General features: G+C 46.5%; 1 protein-coding gene across 3 annotated transcripts in view; it reads left to right on the plus strand.

The window, feature by feature from the left end:
* The window catches only part of KIAA0355 (KIAA0355 ortholog), a 62,240-nt gene that overhangs the window by 13,518 nt on the left and 23,146 nt on the right, over positions 1 to 25,576 (plus strand). For all 3 annotated transcript variants that reach the window (XM_012730747.1, XM_004690542.2, XM_012730748.1), the window contains exons 2-3: positions 3,010 to 3,064; positions 7,380 to 8,656. In XM_012730747.1, the coding sequence (XP_012586201.1) occupies positions 8,162 to 8,656 (495 nt within the window). In that variant the 5' untranslated portion in view covers positions 3,010 to 3,064; positions 7,380 to 8,161. The remainder of the gene's footprint in view (positions 1 to 3,009; positions 3,065 to 7,379; positions 8,657 to 25,576) is intronic.

Consider the following 25,576-nt stretch of genomic DNA (forward strand, 5'->3'; position numbering starts at 1 on the left):
AAGAGAGGTCAACTCCCCAGAGAAATTGTAAACTCTCTGTACTCTTCACACATACCAAGTCTGAGCTTGACAACAGGGTGCTTGATGATCCTGTTACGCATCTGTGGCTTTAGAAGTAGAGGCCATGACTCCTCACAGCACCGGTCTCAAGGCCACCATACGGCAGCCACTGTCAGACCATGGCCTGGCAAGCAGGGAGGTAGCTTGCAGTAGATTCTTCTGTGAAGTAGGTGCAGAATTTCTTTCCTTTCAGGCTGAATGATGTTCCATTGTATGGCTATGCAATATTTTGTTTACTCATTCATCGGTCAATGGACATTTGGTTTATTTCCGCCATTCACTTATCATAAATAGTGGTGCTATGGATACTGGTATACAAATGCCTGTTTGAGTGTCTGCTTTTGGCTCTTTGTCTATCTGTTCAGGAGTGGAATTGCTGGGTCATGTGATAGTCACATCCGTAACTTTTGGAGGCCCGCCATCCTGTTTTCCACAGTGACTGTACCATTTTACATTGCCACTAGCAAGGCACAGGGTGCCAGTTGCTCCAGGTCCTTGTTGACATGTTATTTCTTGTGTATTTTCTTTTTTAAAGAGCTTTCCTCGAGGAGATGAAGTGGTATCTCATTGTGGCCTCGATTTGCACTTCCCTAATGATGAACAATGTTGAGCATCTTTTCGTGTGTTATTGGTCATTTTCCTATTTCTTTGGAGAAATGTGTCCTTAGTCCTTTGCCTACTTAAAAATTGGATTATTTGTTTTTGTGGTTGATTATAGGAGTTCTTTATACTGGATATTAATCATTCCCTTTGAATGTATAACTTTCAAGTGTTTTTTTCCCCATTCTCTGGGTTACCTTTTCATTCTGTTGATTAGTATCCTTCGATGCACAAAAGTGTTCGTTTTGATGACGCCTAATTACTTTTTTCCTTTTGTTACCTGTGCTTTTGTTATCATATCCAAGAAGCATTGCCAAGTCTAAACCATTCGTTTTTAGTATAGTTAATGAATCTTACTTTAGAAGAATTTTTCTACTTGATGTTGAAACTCTCCCATTATTGGCCATTCATAGACTTACTCTCCAGGTTGACTCTGGATCCTTTTGACATGAGTCTTGGATGGACTCCTTGCATGCTTCTTGGATGGACACTGGCATGCTTGTCTTTTTGTTTGTGACCCCAGATATATGTATGTGTGTGCTTGTGTGTGTGTGTGTGTGTGTGTGTGTGTGTGTAAAGTTGCTATTTCTAAAAGGAGCTCTGCTTTGGAGATGAAAAATAGTGTTAGGGTCATTCATTACAACTGGAATGTGACTCTTAGGTCATTTCAGTAAAGTAAATGTGTGCTTTCTGGGTAGAAAAGGGTAAATCGTAACTTAAAACTGGTATTTCACATTCAAATGAAGGATTAAGATATTGCTACTTCTTTTTATATATATATATATACATATATATATTTACCTTTTTAATTGACAAAATGCCAGAGAAGTGCAGCCAGCCCACTGTTTAAACTTGATTTAGTCCTTCTCTTTGGGGTTATGCTACCAACTTTAAAAATGGGTTCATTTATTTATTTATTTATTTGTAGGAAATTTTTTTTTTTCAATTTTGATAATAAATGTACCTGCATGGTGCTGAATGTAAGCTCTAAAGCATTGATTGAGTGTAGCTTCCTTCCTTGCTTTTGTTCTTTGTGCCTCATAGCTGGACATACTCATTGGTTTTTGACTTATTCTTCCATTAAATATTTGAAATGCGTCACCCGAGTGCATGTGTATCCATATGCCTTACTCCCCTCACAGTTTGTTTCTCCCTTGTTTTTCATCTTGGCAGTCATTTTACTTCCAGGCATTTTTGGTAGCTGCTTCCTTTATGATTTGCTTGTTTTTGTTTTAAAGATCTTCTCAGATCTCACTGAGGATGCCAGTTAGAATTTCTTTGCACATGTGTCTGTGGGACCTGAAGTATGTTCTTTTATCTTCATCACCCTTTGCATCCTCCTGGCTTTTCATTCATCAGCAAAGAACTGGGCTGACAATGTAGGTCATCTGCAAGAGTTTTCTTTGCCAGTAGTTTTTTTCTCTGGGGGGGGGTTGGCTGCTTCAGTGACCAACAGTGAGCAGTGTGGAGAGCAGCTGATTAGCCCACCTCCCAGTCCTGGTGTCTGTACCCTACCTCAGAGCTGCCTGCGTACAGGCCCCAGGGCGCCGCCGCCTCTCTCCCCAGCACCTTTGGCCCTGCATGTTCTGGGAGGTGTCCAGCTCCTCTCTGGTTCATCTTGTCCTGCACTTTCCTCTGTCTTCTAGAAAGTGGCCAGCATTTAAATAGACTTTCTCTCTGTGCCCTCCTCACGATTTTCATGCTGTGATAGCCTTGTGAAAGGCTTCACAGTGAGTGACATTGGGACTGGGGCGTGTGGGGAGGTAAGCACAGGTGCCTGTTCCTTCAGCCCGGCATAGTGATGCCTGCTGCTGTGTCCTGGGTCACTGCTGACAGCAGGACTGCTTTCGCTTCACTCTCTCTGTTAGCTTAATGATCCAGATCGGTAAGAATTGTCCAGAGTTCACAGCTCAGAGCTTTCACATCACTGTAATATGTGATGCCCCTTACCCTAGGACTCCTGGAGTTCACTAATTCAGGGATTAAGTCACTTGACAAGACCTTTCTTGTGGCGCACTCTCTGCCAACAGAGAGACGCCACAATGTATCTTCTTCTGGACCCTTTGTTCTTCTCCCTCACGCGCCTGCCTCCTGCCTGCTTCTCTCTCTCCCCCTGCTTGCTTGCTTCTCTTGCTCGCTCTAGCTTGCACTTTCTAGTGTGTAAGTAACATTTTTCTGGCTAGGCAGAGGTAATAAGGCCTGCCTGTCTTTATTTACAGTATAGGAGTGATCATAGCAACATCACCTTTTCTGTGCTTTATATGTGCCAGACTTTATTCTAAATGTTTTATATGTGTAAACTCACTTAACCCAATGGCAGTAGTTACTGTTCTTATCCCTGTTTTACAGATGATGAAACTGAGGCACAGAGAGGTCAAAGAACTTCCCCACGGTGACATAGATGGTAAGTGGCAGAGCCAGGATCTTACCCAGCTAGTTGGTCTCCAAGGCTACTCTGCAGACATTGTGCTGTTGAAAGGGAACCCCTAGGTTCCTCAGGACAGCTGCTTTTCCATATTGTCACTTTGGGTATAAGAAAACCTTTTTTATATTTAACTTTTATCTAGTTTCAAACATGTCCTTTGTTACTATTTGAAGTAGAAATTACTGATGATTTTGAGTGCAGAAGAAATGTTTAAATGATGTCGTCAGACCTGAGTTCAAGTTTAATGGGAATTTTTGTAGTTAACGTGTTGAAAAGATACAACTGATCTGCAAACATGTCCTTTTTTTGCAATGCATTTGTGAAACTTAGTATGAAAAGTATGAATACAGCACTTAAGTCTTACAATCTTGGCTACAGCTAACTTCTGAGGTCTTTCACAATGCATATTTATTTCCATGTAGCATGAATAGTGGATTCATAAATGGTGAATATTTCCCCCAATTAAAATTCTTTTTAGAAAAATACAAAGAAGAAATGTCCTTAAATGGATTGAACGTATTTGAATCCTTGAGGCAGATAAATATGGGGGCAGGGGAGCACTTCAAAATCAGTAAGACAGGCATTGAGAAGAATATTATTTTAAAAACTAATAAAAGGGATATAAACGGGTGCTTCTGCCTGTTGTGTGAATTTTAAAGCTTTTTATCACAGAAATCTTCAGTCACATATAACAACAGAGCACGTGAAGTGGTGTGATGAACTTCACGTTCCGGTAGTGTTCTTGGCGAAATCCCATTTGAAAACAGTGGACTTTGAATGGTGTTTTTTTTTTTTTTTCCCCAAAGATTGACTTATTTATGCGTACAGAACCGGGGCACAGGCCAGAGGTAAGGGAGGTGAGAGGAGTCACCAGAGTAGAGTGGGGAGCAGATCAGGCAGATCCATGAAGTACACTGCTGAGGGGAGCAGTGGGGAAACAGGAGAGGTCTGCTGCGCCATGTGGGTCAGCTCCCTGGCCAGGGATCTTTGCACAGAAATACCAGATCTGTAAATAAATAAAAGCTAATTTTCATCTTAAGGGTACTTTTGTTCTTTCTGTTTGAAGAACCCCAAGCTTGACTGTGAGTCTTTAGTGGTTAAAGGCAACTGCAGTATAAGCAGAACTTCTCATTGAATTGTCCACCCAACCCAGCCTCTGGCTCTCAGAAATAGACATGTATCATGTGAGAAAGGATTTCCCTTTCTGGATTTTTGAATGAATGGAAATGTTAATGAAATGGTCGAGTTGCTTTAAATGGTGTCTGTATAGTCAAGATCTTCAGGTGTTGATGCTCTAGTGTCCTCATCCCTGTATCTTTGGGGAGGTTTTCAGCTGACAGGTTTAGTTCTCAAATTACAGCATGAATCAGAGTCACATGGGAAGCTTGCTCAAAATGCATACTCTCTGCTCTTGTTAAAAAAAAAAGATGTAACTTCTATTTTGCTCTGGAAGTCTTATGTTTTTTAGCTTTTACATTAGTTCTAGAATCATTCTGAGTTATTTTTACATTGTATGATGTATAACTAAAAGTTGTACCGATTGTTCCAGTATCATTTGCTGAAAAGACTGTTTTCTCCACTAAGTTTCCTTTGTACCTTTTTGGAAAATTATTTGAGTAATTTTAATATAATAACTTCAGCTTTGTCTTGAAAAAAAAAAAAAGATGTAAAATTTATACAAATTAATAAAATGCACATTCTTTGCTCTTACCTATAGAAGATTGATGTTTAGATTTGAATTTTACCCCAGGAATCAACATTTGGTTTATTTGCTTATTGACCTTTGAGAATTAACCTTGCATAGTCATTCCATTGAAAGGAGTAGAGGCCCGATTCTGCTGTGAGGAGGAAGTCCTTTCGTCGTGATTGGTGTCATTGGCTTATTTCTTTTTGTCCTAGCCTTAATGTGAACATGCCCTCTTGCCAAGGAATGACTAAAAATGTTTCCTTCTTAATACCATGTCAGTAGGCGTGTGATCTCCCTGAACACAGAGGTTGTCTGTACAGTGCACCTTTAGTCCTGGGCAGTTCAGCTTTGATGCTTGTGGTCTGCGGACCAGGCCTCGAAGGTATGGGAGCATAGGTTGTGGCGTGGGCGCAAGGGGCCTGTGTGCATTTTCCTGTGCTTCCATTGTGTGTTGGCCTGAATTGTAGGCCTCTCCGCTTGGTTACCTGCTGGGCTGTCACCAGGCGCAGAGTCACCTGTTGCCTGCAGCTCTCCACAGCCTTCCTTTGGGCATGCCAAGTCACGTGCCAGCTCCTCGGACTCCAGTTCCGAGACTGAGTGGAAACTTTGGTGTTTTGGATAGGCGTGTGACTGAAGAATGTTCTTTCATCAGTTTCTCAAAGGAATCGCTGCCCTTTCCTCCCCTCCACCTCCCACTCCCCCACTGTCCATACTCCACACAGCGTGTCCTGGGCAGCCTCCCTGAGAGACCCATCTGGCCCGGGAAAGCGACTGGGGGGTGCTGCCTCACTAAACTGCTTCCCTTGTGTGCAGTCAGAGTTATTTGTATCGTCTGGCCAGAGCCGTGCGCTGCTCACTTATCTGGGTGGGTGGCTGTGGCTGACTGTAAAGCTCACCCAGTGTTTCATTTGTGCCCTGCATTCTCGCCCTCTCTTGAGGTTAAATTGCTATCATATGACAAATGCTCGCCAAATAGCTGTGAGGAAAAATGATGTGTCTCATGTCTCACGGGAAGCAGGAAAGAGCAGGTAGGACTTTCCTGTGCTGAGGGATTGTGGAGGAGCCCGGAGTTTGTGTCAGGTACCGCTTTGAAGTGTATGTGCCTACGTGGCTGACGAGTTTAGAGGGAAATCCGAGATGAAAAACCTTGGCATGCTTTAAGATTCAGACCTAACCCAAACTTCAGGTGCACATATTAAGAGAGCCACAGTTCGTGAAGTAAAAACCCAAGAAGCAAGCAGCAAAACTGAGCATCGGACTGCTCACGAGGCTCAGCGCTGCCAAGTCCAGGTGAACTCGAAGGAGTTCCTCACACCGCTCCTGCCCTGACAGCCCTCCCTTAGCACTCTGCTGAGTACGCCTTTGTGCTTTGGGATTTGTTAAAGCTGCGTTGAGTATGACGAGGGATAGTAGGATTGCCTTGTCATGAATTTGGAAAAGAAAAAGGACATTTGGGAACAGATTTCTTATAAGTAGCCATTGAATATGCTGTTTTTTGAAGCCTGAGGTATTTTAAGCCTCAGGATTCTTCTGGATATTGAGCTTCATCGGTGGCCAGTTCGGCTGACTTCACACTAGCCGAGTTCAGGCCGCCGCACTGTCAGAGTGTGCGCACGTGGCTCTCCTCCTGTCTCGCGCTTGTCACCTGCACTCCTCATTTCCTTAAGTAACGGTCGGGCCATAAAATCGGTATGGGATTGACCACGAGGAATGGCTAAGCTTGCTTACTTTTCTCTATAAAAAAAAGAAAATTAAAAGGAAAAACTAGTTATCAGTAGTCAGTGAGCTTTTATTTGAAATTGTTGTGGGTGAGAGAACCCTGAACGCAGCTGGGTGAGAGGATCCTGCTGTTCCCCTGTTGCAGGTATCAAAACCTACGCTGGAGATGTGCAGACACTGTGAGCCTCCCCAGAGCTGGGGCTTCTGCGGAAGCTACCCCCAAGGCTGTGAGCACCGTACGCTCTGGAAGGCTGCCCTCTGAACAGCAGCGGGGTCACTGGTTCCCGGGAAGCTGGAGCAGCCTCCGGGGAGGCCCCAGCCGGCGTCCCCTTGCCTGCTGGCCTCTGCGCCGCGTCTGCACACACCTCCGTGCTGCCCTGCTGCAGGGCCTTTGCTGTACGTGCCTCCCCTTGTCGCGCCCCACCCTGCACTCGAGGCCAGCCTTTGAGGAACATTCTTCCTAACAGTCTTCCTGCTTTTCCTCAGGCTTGGCTCTCGGTGGCCATTTTCAGCCCCCCTAAAGGTTTGTGAGTGCTGTCCTAGTCAGTAGTCCTCACTGTGATCTGGGGACTGTGAGGCGGCAAGCGGGGTGCTGAATACAAGTCTGAATGCAGGCCCTGGGCAGGATGTCACAGGCTAGCCTCTGCTTCAGGGGGGCTGGCTAGCTTTTAGTCCGGCCTTATGGGGTGCATTATTTTTGAACTTCAGCTTGCGGGGTCTCCTAATAGTCATCACGTCATAGTTCAGCGCTCACTGTTTTTGTAAGGTTATGAGATTTCTTATTCATCTGTAACCCACCTTTGTGGAGAGTAACACTGAAGCAGTAGATGTTCCAGAATTACTCTTTGTACTGTAACTTTCCTAACAATCTCATTTCCCCCCTTACAGGAAATGACTTAGAGGCCTTACAAATACATCTGTGCATTCTTGCTTCAGACTTTACGATTGTGGGCCAGCCCAGTCTCGAAGCACCTCTGATTAATGTTACAAGGAAACCGCTACCTCAGCAAACAGAAGGAGAGGAGAAGACTTATAATTTATAACATGCCATTTTTTTAAAAAATCGTCTTCAAAAAATATTAAAGGAAACTTGGAAGTTTTTTGCATTGAGAAGCAGCTCCACAGGTGACTGGATTTGGCAGGCAGGCTCTGTCAATTCTGCAGAGGTTTGAGCTTCCCTCTCTAGGACTTAGTGTGAACACTTCTGTACTGCTTTTTAAATTGCTGTTGATCAGCTGGTGGGTTTTTGAGTTCTAACTTTTCTGTATATTGAAGATACATTATATTACATTTTTTAAAGTTAAGTTATTTTTCTGCCATTGTAAATACAAGTATCAAAATATTCTTGCAAAGCAATTATAGGTAAACAGTTTTCTCAGCAAGCAGATCTTTCTACTAAGAGTGGAATGCTAACAGTTCTTATGTAGCATTTTGGACACACTTTTATTTTTTGTTAGCGGTCCTGCTTACCCTGAAAATACTAATTACGTAAACCTGTTGCCCTCCTCGCATCTACTTTGGCTCACATGGTCACCTGCCTCATGAAAATGCCTTTTTTAAAACTTAGATTTGCAGAACTCCACTATTTTTATACCTAGCTACAGTTTTGGGGGGAAGAAAAGAAGCAGCCCTGACCCGCCCCCAATCCCAGGGACAAGTCTCCCTCCCGCATGTATTGCTGCAGCGCCCAGGACAGTAAGATGGACTACAAGCGGCGCTTCCTGCTTGGCGGGTCCAAGCAGAAGGTGCAGCAGCACCAGCAGTTCCCGATGCCTGAGCTGGGCCGAGCACTGAGCGCCCCCCTGGCATCTACAGCCACCACCGCCCCGCTGGGCAGCCTGACCGCCTCGGGCAGCTGCCACCATGCCATGCCTCACTCCACTCCCATCGCCGACATCCAGCAGGGCATCTCCAAATACCTGGACGCCCTCAATGTCTTCTGCCGCGCCAGTACTTTCCTCACGGATCTCTTCAGCACTGTGTTCAGGAACTCTCACTACTCGAAGGCAGCCATGCAGCTCAAAGACGTGCAGGAGCACGTCATGGAAGCCGCCAGTCGACTGACGTCGGCCATAAAGCCCGAGATCGCCAAAATGCTGATGGAACTCAGCGCCGGGGCGGCGAACTTCACTGATCAGAAGGAATTCAGCCTCCAGGACATCGAGGTAGAGTATCTTCTCTGTATACTTGGGCAGGAAGGTCTGCCGGAGGTACGTGGGGATGTTGCCTAAGCTTTTCCTTGGAATGATGGTTTTTGTCGTCTTTTTTTTTTTTTTAAGATTATTTATTTAGACATACAGAACTGGGGTACAGGCCAGAGGTGCAAGGGCGGTGGGAGGATTCACCAGAGACAGAGCGGGGAGCAGAACAGGCAGATTGACCAGGTTCACTGCTGAGGGGAGCAGCGGGCAGGGGAGACAAGAGAGGTCTGCTGCACCACGTGGACTCCTCGGGGCCAGAGTTCAAACTTAAAATGAAGCGGCTGCAGCCGGTTTACAATGCTGTGTCCTAACCTGTCGCGCCATCAGGGAGGACCCTTCCTCGTCTTTTCAGTGAAACTCTCTCCTTGTAAGAAATTCGGGCATGATAGCTTCTGAATTGCTTTTATTTCTTATGAAATGGGAGTTGAGATTACTTAACAAACCAACCTATAGTTTACACGGTCCTTTAAATTTTCAAATTGGAAACTAATTTCCAAATAATACACTAAGAACATAGCAGGGATTGAGAATTCTAGATAGGATTATGAGTTTTATCTGTGAACGTTCATTAAGTAGATGCATTGGGTGAATGTAGGAACTTTCATACATGTTTATAGGATAAATTAATTGCCAGCTCTAATTTCAAAGCTATTTACATTTTTATTCAGTACTTTTCTTGGGATCTTTGGTAGTCAAATGGAAATGTCCCTTTCAGGCTCCTAGATTAGAAAGTAAGATTAGAATACAAGTTCTATTCAAAATAAAAACTTTTTTCTTTCATTTCAGAAATGGCTAATAAACTGTGATCTGTTATGTTAGTGCCACTGCTGGATTTTTAAAAATTACTTTTAACTGCTTGGAGAATTCATCTGAGATTGATTTCTCCCCCTCCCCCCCATGTGTCCTTGTACATTTTTATAGCACGTGAGAGCTCATTTTCCCATCATGGGGCTGAATTTGATTTGAGGAAATCAGCAGTCTTTCCTGAGCATAATCTAGCGATTGAGGCGGCTGAATATACTCTCAGTGCTGTGGGTGTAGAGGCAGGCTACTAAGTGATCGGACAAATTTTTATTGTTTAAAAGTGATTTTGAAGACAAAATTATTTAAAACTATTTTTGAAAAGACACAGTATTCTTGGTATAAATCGGAATCATCCAACTTTTTTTCTAGAGGGAAAAGCTTTCACTCAGGTGTGGAGGCCTGCTTGTGGGCTCTACCACATTTCTTTTTTTTTTTAATTTAGAGACGTATAGACCAGCATTGCCCTGTGGCTCTGTTGGCCAGACTAGATTTGGTCCAGGGGTTCTGGGTTGCTGACCCTGCTGATATAAATGTATAATAACCTCTGACTGCCCTGTTTTGAATCTGTGCAGGGGTGTTTATAATTTCTGAGATCACATTTTATTTTCAGGGAAATACCATTTTGAGGTGTTTATGAAGTAGCTTGTCAGAGTCGGAAGTATTTTTATAATTATAACGATAACGTGTATTTTAAAAATACATGCTTCTCAAAAGAAATTCAAGCAATAAGACTTAAAGGATGTGCTTTGCTCTCCTGTGCCATTCCTTTTCCCAGAAGAGAGCGCTTACATGGTGTTTGCATTCCAGACAGCTGTCTGTATGTGCACAGGTACGGAGTCATGTGTATACAAATAGACAGGTATTGCTTTTCGTTTGTTTTATGTAAAGAGCCCTGTTGTTCAGCTCCCGGTGTGCCTGGTCACTGCTTTGTGGAGATAGGGCACGAAAACAGGGGCTCTTTCCGTCTCCTAGAAAGTGTGTAAAATACTAGCTCCAGACGTTACAGCTATTATCCTATAATAATATGAACTGTTTTGGCTTTATTTGAAATTCCAGGCAAGGTTTTTTTTTTTTTTTTTAAGATTTATTTATTTTTGCATACAAGAGCCAGTATGTAGGCCAGAGGTGTGGGGGTCGGGGGACGATGGTGGGAGGGTGAGAGGATTCCCAGAGACAAAGTGGGGAGCTGAACAGGAAGACTGATGAAACACACTGCTGAGGGGAGCAGCGGGCAATACGGGAAGGGTCTGCTGTGCCATGAGGGTCAGCTCCCTGGCCAGGGATCAGACTCATGCTGCAGTGGCTGCAGACAGCTTCATAGTGCTGAAACTTAACCCCTTGTGCCACCAGGGAGAACTTAGGTCAGGACTTATTTGAAAAATAAGGCCAAAGTCCTTTATTTTAACCTGACCATGACTGAGCTCTTCTTAAGGCCACGTCTGTGCACGCCAGAGGAGACAGAGCTGGGTCTAGGGTCCATTTGCCCTCCAACCCACAGCCCAGGTCCAGACTAGCGAAGGACCAGGGTTTGTAAGCCAGCAGCAGGAAGCAGCCCCGGCCCTGTCCCCGCTGCTTTCTGGAGCCAGCATGGACCACTTGAGCAGACAATGGGGAACTCTCTGATTACAGCTTGGAAGCCTGACTTTCCCCCACTGAAATGTAACTGGGACAGCTGGCATACTACCATATTTTTGTGGATTGTGGACTAAGTTGGCTTCCAGAGACTAGACTGGAAACTGCTGTTGATGGGTCTTAAAGCGTCTAGGTGTATTTTAAGTTTCAATCAGCTAATGAGAAAATGAAATCTAAAATGTGGTTGCCAGGGGAGCCCTGCAGATGTGACCTTCTGCCTTTTCCACCAAACAGTCTTTGTTGTTTTTGACATTTAGGTACTGCTGTGGGATTTAACCATAGGCCAGTAAGCTGGTGTGTGTGTGTGTGTGTGTGTGTGTGTGTCTTACCCTGTCTCAATATTCTCTAGATGAAATGAATAGGCATTTGGCTTATATCTTTTTGGTCTTCTTAGGATTTTATCAGCAAGGCCCTGAGAGGCTCTGTAACCTTCATCCCTGGGGAAAGGATTCGGTGGCCTGATATTGCTGAACCTGACTGGTTAAGCAAGGACCTCTGCTTAGGAGCTTAAACTAAGAGTTGGGTGAGGAAAATACTGAGTATTCAAATGTTCGGCCATTTTAAGCCTAAGACCAAGTCCGATTCCATTGCTCTGCCCCCCCCCCAACGTCACCTGGAAAGCACCCAGGGCGTTTCCTGATGCTCCTCGCTAGCAGCCGGGGTGGGCTGGGCTCATAGAGCGACAGGTCCTGGTGCATGTGTCCCGGAATGGTGGCTGCTGACCACGTGCCCCAGCCAGGGAGGGTGGGCCGAGTCCCACCCTGTCCGTGCTTGCCGGTGACCGTGTGCCTTGCCCTCGGTGACTGCACCGCAGTCCTGCTGCCAGAGAAAGGAGTTCGGAGCAGTGGTGCTCCATCAGCCGACCAGGACCTGCGGCACAGCTGCCCACGGCCGTGCCTCAGAAGACCAGGATCAGAAGATGACCCTGCGCCTTTCTGCCTCTGTGGCCTTGAGCAAACCTGAGATCTCTGAGCTTCAGTTTGCTCAACTATAAAGTGGCATTATCACCCACCTCCCGGCACTCTTGTGAGGCTCAGAAGCAATTGGTGTAAATGAAGTTATGTGACAGGGTAGCATACAGCGCAGTCACGGGCACCATCTCCGTTTACTGTTGTTCTCCCAGCACAGCTTGAGAGATGCTGTAAGCCCTCGCTGAAGTGCCCAGCATAATTCTGTACAGAGCAACGTCAGGCAGAAGTGTGTGGCACTTAACGGGAACCCTTAGGTCGGGCAAGTTGCCACTCCAGGAACATTTACTCCGTTTCTCTCCCAGATCCTGAGGTAGACGCCTCGCTTTCCCCTCTGTGCTCTGTTCTCTCTCGATGTGGTAAAGAGCAGCAGCCTTCCCTGCCTGACGTAGGAACCGCCAGGCCCTTCTCAGCAGAAAAACCTGAGGGACCGCTTCAGTCTGTCCGGCCTTGCCCCTGGAGCGGGACGGGGTGCGGGGTGGGGGGCATGGAGACGTGCAGTACCCAGGGGCCTCCGGCAGGCTGGCATGGCTGCCATAGGTGTTTCTCCCTTGGGATTCCCAACTGGAATTTTTTCTAAAATAAGGAATATGCTTTTAATCAAGTCTTCTGTGGGAATTCATTTGGGTAAGTCTCAAACTGTCAGTTTAGCCAAAATGTGAATTGAGGGAAAATGGGGTTTCCCGTATTGAATTTGTCCTCTGTACAAAGTTTTAACATACCACTGAAACTTTTTTTTTTTTTCAGAGACAGACAGCACAGGACGTACCTGCTGCCTGTGTCTTTTCTTTGGACTTGGGATTCATTCGTTCACTTCACAAACGTTTATTACCCACTCTGTGCCTGGCCTGTTCCAGGCACAGAGGATACAGCAGTAAACAAGGCAGAAATTTCTCCTGTCATGTGGTTAGAAGAGAAGTACTGTCTTAAACAAGATGCCTACACTGGTGTCACTGAGGTCACGTTCGAGTTAGACCTGAGGAGACCAGGAGTGAGTCTGGTGGTGGCAGGGAAAGAGGGCAGTGGGCATCGAGGCAGAAGCACCCCTGCGTGCTGGGAGAGCAGTGAGACCTGAGCTGAAACAGGCGCCAGGGAGAGAGCTGAGGTGACTCAGAAAGGTACGGAGTGGCCACTCGGGTTTTACTTTGAGGGCGCTGGGCTGGCAGGGTGAAGGGAGGGCGGCAGGGCAGGACCTGCGCCCTGTGTTTTGAGCTGCGGTGCTTTTTCTTGCCAGGTTTTCTTCACCCCAAGACAGTGCCTGAGCTCTGGCTTTACACAGGGCTAGGGGCGTGCAGACAAGGCAGATGCTCTCTAGAGGAAGGAGCTTTCTAGAGGAGTGTTTCACACCTCTGAGTAGTCGTAGTGGTTTCCAAGTATCGCCACCTTGCAAACGGCTGGCTGACCTTCAGTCAGATCTCTGTGTGATTGAACTGTGGCTGTCAGTTGCAGTCGCTGATGCTACCTTTGGCATAGTATGTAATTACTGTGAATATGTTTGAAATAATTTATTTGTGAACATTGACTCTTACGACCTTACTTCAGGTTTATTAACATTTGCCTTAGATAGATAATATGCCAGAAATACTGTAGGGCAACTGTAATGGAAAATATTAGCAGCTAGTTTCAAAATGTGATTTTCATTAATCCTAATGGAATTAAATTTGCATACTTTACTTTTCTCTTTGGCCTAAAGGTAAAATTCACTGTTACTTCTTGTTTTGACTAGGAGATCTTCCATAACAGATTATGGAGTAAATGTTTCCTAACTATACGTGCCAAATGAAAATCCAAATTGCTGCTACTAATCAGAAACTGAAGTTTACTTTATAAAAAGCTCCTGTGAGTCCAGTTTTCAGACTGTCACTAGTTTCTAGTCACTCTTTTGGCTTTTTCTTTTATCGAGATGACATCTGTATTTTCTAAATTGCCACAGATTTTAGCCACTAAAGGAAGCTGTAATTAGTTAAGCAGTTGGAATTTAGGTGATTCTGTAAACTTCACTGTGAGCCACATGCAAGACTTGCTGTCCGCCTAACCCTTTCTGCTTGGGCACAGGCCTGGGGGCTGGTGGGCATCTGCCACTCTGACGGGGCTGGGTCCTATGACTTTAATTTGTCAGGACATACAGTATAGCCAGTTCATTATGCTGAAAGTGGCTGAATTTTACTGTCCTGCTTCTCCAGTACACACTTTTTCAGGGTAGTCAAGTAGCCCTAATGAATGAGGAGGGAAGGTTCTTCGATTTATTGGACTGTTGGAAAAGTTGTGATGTATTTTTTTTCTATGTTTTTCAAGCAAAAATGTGTCATGACTTCTCTGATAGCCCAATAGCAGAATTTCAGTGCTATTCTGGAGAGAAGAGATGACACGACTGAAAAAGCCACCACTCAGCAGGCCACGGTGAAGTAACTGACTCAGGTGGTGTCTGCAATGGAGGACAGCAGCATCTGGTTCTGGGGATTCCCCAAGGAAGGCCTCTGATGGCCCACCCAGACCCTTTGGTCAGTCTCAGCACCATTGACCATGAGGCATCTAGGTGGCTGGTCCTGATAACTGCCCAGCACCCCCCCCCACACACACACACAGAATGTCCTGAAATAATGCAGTCAGGCCTCCAGAATGAATTGTCAGTCTGCAGAAACTCCATGGTGTAGTGGAATGAATCACACACCACCACTTAGAAGCAAAGAGACAAATCCAGAGGCGGCCTGTTTTACAGGCAGTTGGCCTGACGTGTTAAGTCAAGAAGCATAAAGAAAAATTAGGAAGTACTATCTTAAATTAAAAAACAGTGAAGATATGTAGCAACCAAAGAACATTTTGGGGGTTGAGAGTCAAACAGTAAAACATAATGTGAGACATTTCAGCATATACTGGGTCTCAGCGATTAGGATTTACTTCATAATATTCCAGCCAGAAAATTGGAGTAGAGTAAAAGGATGAAAACAAATAAAAACCAGGGCAAAATTGGTGATGTTTAATTGAAGCTTTTTGGTGGCTTTATGAAGAGTTCATTTTACTCTGCATGTATATATGTTTGGACATTTTTCAAGTTAAAAAAAAGATGATGTTGTATCCAAACACTTTATCAGAGGGGTGAAGAATCTGGCCTATCAGGCCTCGAAGCCCCGAGGAGGCTTACAATGATGGATAAAGAATCAAGATGGGGACTGAAAGCTGACATCTCAGGCACTGAAAGATCTGGACAGAATCACTGGATAGGTGGCAGCTGCCCCCTAAAATAAATAAATACATATAGATATTACTTTACTGAGGAAAAACTGACGACTGTATGAGAGGAGTCACGTATCAGAGCTCCCAATGAATGAATGATTCAGTTTCATGGAGGGATTGTGCATGTTAGTCATCTGACACAGGGGAAGTGTTTAAGGGAATTCCTCTGTTCTCTATGCACAACATGTGCTTCACCTGAGTCAATTCTGATCTTCAAATGTGTGGGTTCTTAGACACATCGAGTAATTCTGGTTCAGTTCTAACACCATCACCCCGGAGTTAGTATCAGACCCCACACATTCAGGGCTCAGAGCTCAGTCTCACAACATCATTGTCCAGCTTCTCACAGCTGGCTACAAATCAGAGATTTCCATGACCTATTCACGCTAGGTTGATTAATGAATTGACACGAGTGGCTCATAGAACTGAAGAAAACAGTTTCCCTACTGGATTGCTGGTCAGTGAAAAGACGTAACTCGGAAACAGTCCGATGGAAGCGATGCAAAAGGAAAGGAACGTGGAGGCAGTGTGGAGCTTCCCCGCCCTCCCTGCGTCCCCACAGGCATCACCAGCCTGGGAGCTCCCTGAGTCCTGTCCTTCTGGCCTGAATGGAGGCTTTGCTACATTGGCACAGTCACCTGAGTCATTGGCCATCGGTGGTTTGTTCTACCTCAGCCCTTCTCCCTCCCCTGGATCCATGGAGCTGAACTCGATCCTCCTGTCACTGATTGGTTCCCCTGCCAACCAGCCTCCATCCTTAGGGGCTTTCCAAAAGTCCCCTCAATAACACAAACTCAGGTATGATTGAAAGGGACTTGTTATAAATAACAAAAGACACTTTATCTCTCTTATCACTTAGGAAATTTCCAAGGGTGGATAAAAGGCCAGATATAATGTAATAATTATAATACAATATCACCGGGAGCATTATTGGATAAGGTATAGGGATGAAGAGAAAAGCAAGTGTACTTCAGAAAAAGTGAAGAAAATAAAAGTGAATCAAAGGAGAAAATGAGAACAGAGAAAAGAAACCTCAAAGGCAGGACCTCAGCGGCGGATGGGAGTCAAGGAAAAGACCAGAGTGTTCCTGATTTGGGGGACAAGTATTGAATGGCAGTGCTGCTCTCATTTAGGAGAAAGTTCTTAAAAATTTCAGAGGGCCCTCCCTGGCAGTGCAGGTGTTAAAGTCTCAGTGCTATCAAGATATTGCCAGCCAGTGTGGCAGGAGTTAGATTCCCGGAGCCGGAGCCACAGTAAACCTCTCTTGCCCTCAGCAGTGTCTGCCTGTTCTGCTCACTTTGTCTCTAGTGAATCCTCTCACTTCTCACACCTCTAATCTTTGCCTTACTACTTCTTCTTTTTTTTTTTTTTAAGATGTATTTATTTATGCATACAGAACTGGGGTACAGGCCAGAGGTACAGGAGCAGTGAGAGGATTCACCAGAGACTGACTGAGCAGGGAGCAGAACAGACTGATTGATGAAGTACACTGCTGAGGGGAGCAGCGGGCGGGTCAGGAGAGGTCTGCGCGCCATGTGTCACCTCTAGGGCTGGAGATCAAACTCATGCTGCAGTGGCTTTAGCGTCTCAGTGCTGTGCTTTAACCCACTGCACCACCAGGAAGGCCCAGTACCCTGCTTCTTATGTGCATAAATAAAGAAAATAAACCTTAAAATTTTTTTTTTAAATAAAAATTTCAGAGTTGCGACAAAAGCTAAAGTGACCTTAAAGGGAAAAATTAGGTTTAGTGGGTAAATTAGAAGGAAATAAAAATAGAAATACTCCATGAAATGTAGTTTTATACATAGAATTAGCTCTTCTGAATTCTAAGTTTTTATGGTTGTTGGTCAACTTGTAAAATTTCATGAGACTTTCATGAGATAGTAAGTCTATTCTGGCAGCCTCTCCCATCTTTCCAAATCCACTATGCATCTGCAAAACCACCCTTGCAGATGCATAGTGTCCTTTACCGCCCCTCTGTCTCAAGCCATGTCTGTGGAGGAGGGCTTATGTGTGGTGTCCAGCCCTCCAGGAGATCCCTTGGGTGATGCTGAATACTCAGCCAGGAAAGTGAAAGCAGCCTGTGAGCCCTGCTCACTCCAGGTGCCTCCTGAGGCCCTGGCGGCCATGAGCCCCATTCCCTGCCCAGCCTGCCTCTTCACCGCCCAGAGTGCTACCGCCCACCCTCCCGGTCAAAATGCAGGTGAGCTGGCAAAGGTGAATTAAGGACAGTCAGAAGTGCTCCGGGCCTGGTGTCGAGACAGATAAGTAAGTAGACTCTGACACTAGATGTGATGAGGGCCGTGATACAGATGGAAAACAGCCTCAAGCCTGACTGTTGATTGCTTCAGCGTTCCCACTACCCCCCGGCTCAGCAAGACAGGGCCCAGCCCTGTATCAGAACCTCCATCTGGCCAGGAAGGGGGCAGGACAGGCCAGAGAACCTTGTGGGCTCTCACAAGAGTAGATTTTATGAGAATGAGATGAGGGGAGGAGTAAAGGGGGGTTTAAGCAAGAGACTGGTATGATTTGATTTAAGAAATCACTGTGGCTTCAAGTGACAGAAACCACACTTAAACTGACTTCACATCAATAAAAGCAGAATAAAGCTGATAACTACAGATGCCATCCTCTGTTCTGAGACTAGACATAACTTCCTGGATTCTGTTGTTTACCTTATGAGACAAGTACTATTCCTGTTCTTATTTTATTGGTGAGGAGACTGAAACATGGAGAAGTTAAGAAATTTATAAAAAAAAAAAAATCTCTTAGCAGATCCAGATCTTAGACCAGTGTGGCTTGAGCTGAGAGCACAAATGCTCTACTGTGGCGCTATGCTGCCTCCTGAGTAGTGACTAATGCAAGAAACTCTTCAGTGTGGCTGGATCCAGGGCTCTTGCGGTGCTGCAGACTCCGCCTTTGTCTCTTCTCTCTGTGTCTTGGGCGCTCCCTTCAGCTCCAGAGTGCCCAGCAGCTCAGCAGAAGGCACGCCTCTGCCTTCCCCAAAATCCTAACAGAAGTTCTGGAACTCAGTCCAGTTGGCTTGGCATGGGCCACTCACCTGCTCTTGGACCTGTAGCCAGAAAGATTAAGCTTAGACTGACTGGCCAGGCCTGGTTTGTATGTCCACTCTGAGGTCTGGGTAAGAGCCCTGCACCTGAACCCCAGCCCTGGGAGTACAGGCAGAACGGGGCGTGAGGGCTGCGTCCAAGCTGCAGGGGTGGGTGTTGGGGAGCCCACACTGCACAGCCAGCTTAGGGGGAGAGGGTTAACTCTTAGAACCCTGGTTACATGTTGCTAAACTGTTCCGTTTTTCAGGATGTTAGCAGTTAATTATGACTTTCTATGAAATTTTCACTTACATCTCAAGTTCCCCTAGTTTTCTGGTGGCTGTGCATATTTCTTCTTTAAAGTTTTAAGTCATTTATATTTTATTTTCTACAGTGTGATAATATTTAAACATATGTTCTATAATATAGAAAATCGCTGATTTTTTTTTGTTTCTGTTTTGTCTTCTGCCACATAACTCAGTCGTCATCAGCGTGCCTCCTCCTATTTAGCAGTTACATATCTAGTTGCATTGAGCATAAATCTTAAAATGTAAAAACAATTAGCTTTAAAGATGAGTACCCTTGTGGTGTTCATCATTTTAATAGAAATGCTTTGGCTCTATTAATTTTGCAAATTAGTTTTTCTTAGATGCATGTTCACAATAGAAATGTAGTAAAAATGATTTTCCTACCCAACTACCATTCTCAGGTGTCGCCAGTCCTGTTTGCCTTATATATCTGTGCAGACAGCAGCACTAGATGCGCACGCAAGTGTGTATAGAGAACACATTTTGTGTTCAATGCCACATTCCTTTTATTACCATAGCATTGTACCTGTTAACTATAATTGGTTCTCGATCTGAAAGAAGCAGCATCCAATTCCCCAACATCACAAGTGTGTACCCCGTTCTTCCTGCGTGGACGAAGTGTGTCCTGGCAGGAAAGTCCTTCGTGGCCAGGGGCTTGCTCCCTCCTGAAGAGGGGTGGTCACCCCTGGCCTGTGGGTGATGTCCGTTTCCACATGAGCTAACAGGTGGCAAATGTTGCCTGGCCAAGAGCAGCAGGCTGCCAGGGAAGGAAAGCAGGGAGAACTTGGGGGGAAGAACCAGTCCTAATTTTGCTCTTGGCCCAACTTAGTGCCATTACTTGGAGTAGCAAAGGCATTCTTTCTGCAGATACCTCAGGAGAGGGAGCTGCTGTGTGCCAGGCACAGGGAGCAAAACAAAAGACCTTGCCCTCACTCAGCTCAGTTCCCACTAGGGAAACAGGCAAACAACAAACCAAGCACCGACAGATGTAATATCAAGTAGTGAAATGTGTTCTGAAAAAAAAGTCAGAGGAGAGAGGTGGAGGAAGGCCAAGGCGGGCCAATTAAGCCCGAGTGTCCGAGCAGCAGCCGTGGAATGCCCAGGAGCGACGCTCCCGTGGAGTAGCCACACGTGGGGGCAGGGTAGGCTCCCCGGTACACTGGGCGATGTCTGGAAATGTTTCTGATGGTCACAAAGTGGCAGTCCCCTGCCCCTCCCACTTTGTGTCTTTGGCTGCGGCTACAGTGAGAGGACTCTTCTTTCTTGAAAAGCACTTAACCGCTAGAGCGGAGGGCCGGGCTCTCAGGAGGCAGCACGGAGAGAAACAGACTGGGCCTGCATGTTCACGAATTGGAGCTGACTCATCCTCTACTTAAGGGGACAATCTCTGTCACCTCTTAGGACCTCAGTTTCTCTGATTCTGACCAGTCTCTGTACTCCCATTCCTCCTTCCCCACACGGTTGGACCAAGCCAAGCATGGCCTCCCTAGGTGACCAGGCTTGGGCCTCAGGTCATGGAAAAGCAGGAGCACCCGGCTCTGCGATTGTCATATTTATGTGGGGACACTCGAGTCTCCTGCTTGCCTGCCTGGTTCCCTCTAGTTTGTGTTTTGGTTTTGCAGCAAAAATGCCTGGAGGCCCAAAGTTCCAGTCTGCTGCCGCGTGCTGCTCAGCTCCTGGTATTGCGGAAGTCACCCTGGCAGGAAGAGATTTTCTGCTCTTAAATTTTTTTAAATAATAAGGTTTTGCCATTTCACCCAAGCAGTGTGATCTGAAGGTTGGCAGCATCTTTTCAACCAACACCACCGGCACTGAGCAAGTGAAAGCCGGGAGTACTGCCCACAGCAGCCTGCAGGCTGTGGAAGGGCTTCCGCAGAGTGCTCACGTTGAGAAACCCTGAGGGAAAGGGAACTGCTAATGCCACATAGAAGGCAGGGGGTTCAATTTTTTGAGGGACAGCAAGAAAGCCAGTGTGGCAAGGACAGAGACGATTCAAATAGGTCCCACCACTCACCAGGGCCGGGGCACGTGAGATGTGGCGGGGACAGAGAGAAGCGTGGGACTTCCTCTGACTCAGTGCAGAGCCTGCGGAAGATTTTGAGCGGGGAGTAAGTGAACCTGATTTGTTTTATGGGGATCCCTCTCAGCTTCCTGTGTGGAAAGTAGCCTGCAGGGGTGAGGAGACTGCTGGATACTCCCAGCAGCTCGTCTCCACTCTTCCTTGGTAACGAAGCTCTGCCTGTGATTGTCAGCAATGTTGTGCTTAGAATAGACTGTACTTCCCAGCCTCCCTTACAGCTCAGACTGTCACTTGAGTAAGAGCCGGTCCAGAAGATGCAGCTAGGGCTGTTGGATGAGACTATGGGAAAGTTTGCTTAAAGGGAAGAGGTGCGCCCTTCTCCTGGCCCAGTTTCCTGCTGTCTAGAATGCGGGTGGAATGTCTGGAGGCTTCTTAACTGTTCAGAAAAGTGAGGTAACTTAAGAATGTAAGTCTGGCGTGTGGAGGCCGAGCAGGAGGGAGCTGGGTACCTCATGGCACCTAGGATTTTTCCTCAACTCAGGTCTGCCTGTCCCTTGATTTACTTTAGTAAGAAGGAAACATCACTCTTACTTTAGCCACTGCATTTGCTGTTATGTGCAGATAATTGAGTGGACACCGGGAAATCAGTGAAGAGGCTATTACAATAATGTAACTCACAGATGATGGTAGCTCAGAAAGGCAGCAGAAGAGGTGTCTGTCTAGAAGCAGTTGTACTAAACTGTGTCTGTTTACACCGAAGTAAAATTCACCACCATCTCCATCTGTAAGTGGACCATGCCAACAAAAGGTCATGATCTTTTCATCTCCTGATTGATACAGTTATTCTTATTAGCTACAATTTGAAAACCCACTATAGCTAAAACATAAAACTTCTTATGTGTTCTGGTGTGGTGATAAATTTTGCTACATTTTATTTAGGAAGGTTGCCTATGAGACAAAATACAGTGTGACCTAGTCCTTGCAAGAAGGCATCTACAGCTACACGTGAGGTGTACTGGAAACAAGCAGTGACTGTTCCAGCTGTTGGGTGATGTGGTACTTTGTTGCTTCACACAGTTGGTCTTTTGCCCCCTGCTATAGCCCTGCTATAGCACTGAGCTGTGTTGCTGACGAAAAAGGCTTGGTGCCTGGCAGGTGCTTCACCTGTGAAGTGAGAGTCTGAACTCGTTGGTATTTGCAGGTCCAGGGCAGAGTGTGGTCTTGTCTGAGTTGTTAGCATTCGGTTGGCTCGTGTCCGCTTCTTCCCCGCTGGTTCTTCCGCTGCCCGTTGCGCAGCAGCCTCTCTGTGCTCTGAGTTGGTACTGACCACAGAGTTTCGTTGTTAAACACTCACTGGAAGCAGTTTTTAAGTTAGACTTATACCTTAGTTTCATTAAGCATGTTTCCCCCCCACATTTTTATTCTGTAACATAATCTTCATAAAGCTCTTTCCATCATCCAGACTTGGTCTGCTACTTTCTCTGGAGACACGCTTTGTGCCACATTCTGGTCTGTTGTTTAAGTCATTATGTAATGACTCTGGAATTAGCATCAGAGCAAAACAGCAAAGTTGAGGACACTTGGCACCAAACATAATGTTTAAGATGCATGTAAGTTTGGAAGAGAGAGAGTGAATGATTTCGGAATCTCTAATGATTTCTAATAGAAGTAGCCAATCTGAATCGCCTTCATTTCAGTCACTCTAGACTTTTAAACTGATCAAAAATAAATGCTAGAACCCTGGAGATGTTTGACAATAAGATATGTGTGACAATCTTGTTTTCATTTTGCAGGAATGTGAGAAAGATGAGTTGTTGAGAGAGGCATGAGGGTGAGAGGAAAATGCCCTTAGTGAGATATGTGTATGGATGTGAAAATCACAAGGCATGGGGGTGCTTGGGCTCTCCATAATTCCAGCACATGAAGCTATTAAGGATTGAGTTAGACCCTAGGCCTAAAGGAGGAATAATTAAAACCAAATTTTGAACTATGCTAAGAGGGCAGAGTTGAGTTGCTCTTTGCTGTAGAGAGGTGGCCTCTGGGGGCTCACACTAGGTTGCCATTTTGTGTAAATCATTAACACATGACAATCCCCAAAAGAAAAGGGATTCTTGTACAGCCATGCACAAAACACCCCTCGCAGGATACACATACAGGGGAATGGAAAGTGAAGACGTACTTTCTCCCTGCATCGTCAGGGATTCCCAGAAAACAAGGCCTCTTTTCAGTAGCTCCTCGGTGGCTATTTATAATCCAGAATGCACCGTGGACATTTGGAGGCAGAAGTGACTCAGTCACTGACGGTCCATATTCAGCAACTGGACCTTCGTGAGGAATTTAACCAGAAGGTTTCCCTTGGTGCAGAAGTCCTGATAATGACCTCTCCTCGCAGAAACTCATCACTTTGGGATACACTGTGTGAATGTATTTTTCTTAACATAGGTGCCAAAGACAGGATTAGATCAGTCTGCTTTCTTCTTAATCCTTAAATGAGATCTGATGTGCTAAAGGGTTTGGAATCCTTTAAGAGGTAGCAGCCTTTCTCTTTGCAAGCCCTGTGTCCTCTTCCTGCTTAACCCCACTGTCGCCAGCTGCTCTGGGCAGCAGCTTGCTGCTGTGATGCTCCCCCTCTTGGAGAGCACCACAGGCCACCCCACTTGTTGTTCTCATCTTAGTCCCTTCCCCTGTGGCAGATGGAGGCCCTGGCAGCCTCCCTTGCCACCCCAGGGCCTGACACCACGAAGGAAATGTCTGTTCTGCAAGGTTCCCCTCCCCTTCGCTTCCTGGCAGCCTGAGGTGCAGCCTGGCGTTTGTGTAGGGCCACGGACAGCTGGTGGTCAGGAGCGCAGCTTTGAGGTCAGACAGGCCAGGCATTTGGTCGCTATGGTACTACTCCTACCTGCTCAGGGTGGAGAACATTTCTTTCTTTTAATGTCACCTGTAAAGTGGATGAGTTAACCTCATGTCGCAGATGCTTCAGGCCTATAAATGCTGGGGCTCACAGGCAGGGCTGGGCCGCCGCTCTCTGGGTGATAGGAGCTCCACGGTCTGTCACTAGCTCTCTGCTCATCACCCCAGCTCACCACACACATTCTGCGATCTCACTGAACCCTGCTGTCCAGGACACTTCCCCACATGAGGGAGAAAAGAACTGCCCACAGCCCTAAGGTGACATGCTTCCAAATGCTTAGCTCTAGCCTGTTTCCTGCCAGGCTTCTCAGTAACACCCTCAGGACGGGCCCGTAGCTGGGTCCAGAGGTGCGTCTGTTGTGGATGGGGATCCGGGCTAAGGCAGTACATCCTCCAGAGGGGCGTTGTGCAGTGCTGACTGCGCTGGCGTGCTGTCCTCTCACAAGGGACGGTGCTGTTGACATGTTGCTTCAGGTAAGCTCTCAGAGCAGTAACTGTGCGATGGCTTCTCGGAGGCTCCTGTAACCATGGTTAGATGGGCTCTCAGCGAATTGTTTGCATCACAGGTTTGTCTCAGCCATAATCTGGATTGATGAACCACGGATCATAGGCAGGCGGGAGATGCTGGACTCCTGCTCTTAGGGCAGAGACTTAGATTCAAGAACTCCTCCGAGCCCAAACGGGTGGGAAGTGGTCGACTAAGAGTAAGTTGCCCACCTCTTAGAGCTGCCCGACGTTTCTCCAGCCAGCTGACTGCGCCAGCAGCCTGCTTGCCTTCCCCCACTCTGCGAGGGCGCTCCCCGATGCCCATCCTACCGCAGCCCAGGGTTGACAGGAAAATGGCATATTCTAAACTTGGCAGGGTAGTTCTCTGTCCCCTTGGTCCCTAGCGCAGAGAGCTTTTCCCCTCACCACCAGGCCCCTTAGTTTCCTACTCCAGAGCACCTAACTCTGCCTCTCTGTGCACTGGTTACCCCCTCCCCCACTAGGGGTAACCCTCCTGAGGGCGGGTGCTGACTATTGTCTTCCTGTAGTGTCCCCGGGCTTTTTTTGTTTTTGCTTTCACATATCACATACTCATTGAGAAAAGGAATAACTCAGGTAAGTCAGAAGCTGTAAGAACGTGGCCCCCAAAGCAAATGGTGCACTGTTTCTTCACTTCTCCAGCTCCCTCTTGCTGTGGCTTGCCAGGAGGAGGAGGAAGAGGAAGAGGTCTTGTGTTTGCGCTGTGTGGAGCTCCAAGCCATCTGCAGTCTGACCTCTGCCAGTTAGGTTGAATGTCTGTCCTGGGCCGGGTCTCAGAGCTGCCAGCCCCAGCTGCCCGCTGTCCGGGCCTGTGGAAGGCAGTAGGTCCCTGGCTAAGGGCCTGGACTCGAGTCAAGTGATCACTCTGCCCATCCAGATTGGCTCTCCTTGACAGAGTTTCATAACCTCTGTGCCTCGGTCTCATGTGTATAACGGTGTGGCCTCATCGGATTGTTGCAAGGATTAGACCCGATTATTTATATGAAATCTTTAGATTAGATCAAGTACATGTGGAGTGCTGAATTAAAGCTGCTGGCATTATGGGCAACTCTAAAGGCTGCTACTCTGTGTGTGTCACGTGTCCCTAGGTTGCAAGGTCTGTGCCCTCTGTCCTTCAGCCTGCCCCATGGGGCACAGATCATGGTTGGTGAGGGCCTCTGAGGGAGCTGTGAGTGGAGACCCAGGCGGATTGGGTGAGGGTTCAGTTTCTCACAGTGTCTATCCTGTGCCTGGTCTCAGAGTTGCCAGCCCCAGCCGCCAGCTGTCTCGGGCCTATGGAAGGCAGTGGGCACCCTGGCCAAGGACCCGGACTCGAGTCCAGTGGGCACTCTTCCTCGTCCAGTTTGGTTGCCCATCCAGCTTTGTTCACTGGAGGAGGACACTTCAGTGGGAGATTTGTGTGCACCTGTTTGCTTTACGTTGGCCCTGGTGAT

Source organism: Condylura cristata, unplaced genomic scaffold (genome assembly GCF_000260355.1).
Source record: "Condylura cristata isolate star-nosed mole 26May11 unplaced genomic scaffold, ConCri1.0 scaffold00028, whole genome shotgun sequence".
In the NCBI taxonomy this organism is placed as follows: domain Eukaryota; kingdom Metazoa; phylum Chordata; class Mammalia; order Eulipotyphla; family Talpidae; genus Condylura; species Condylura cristata.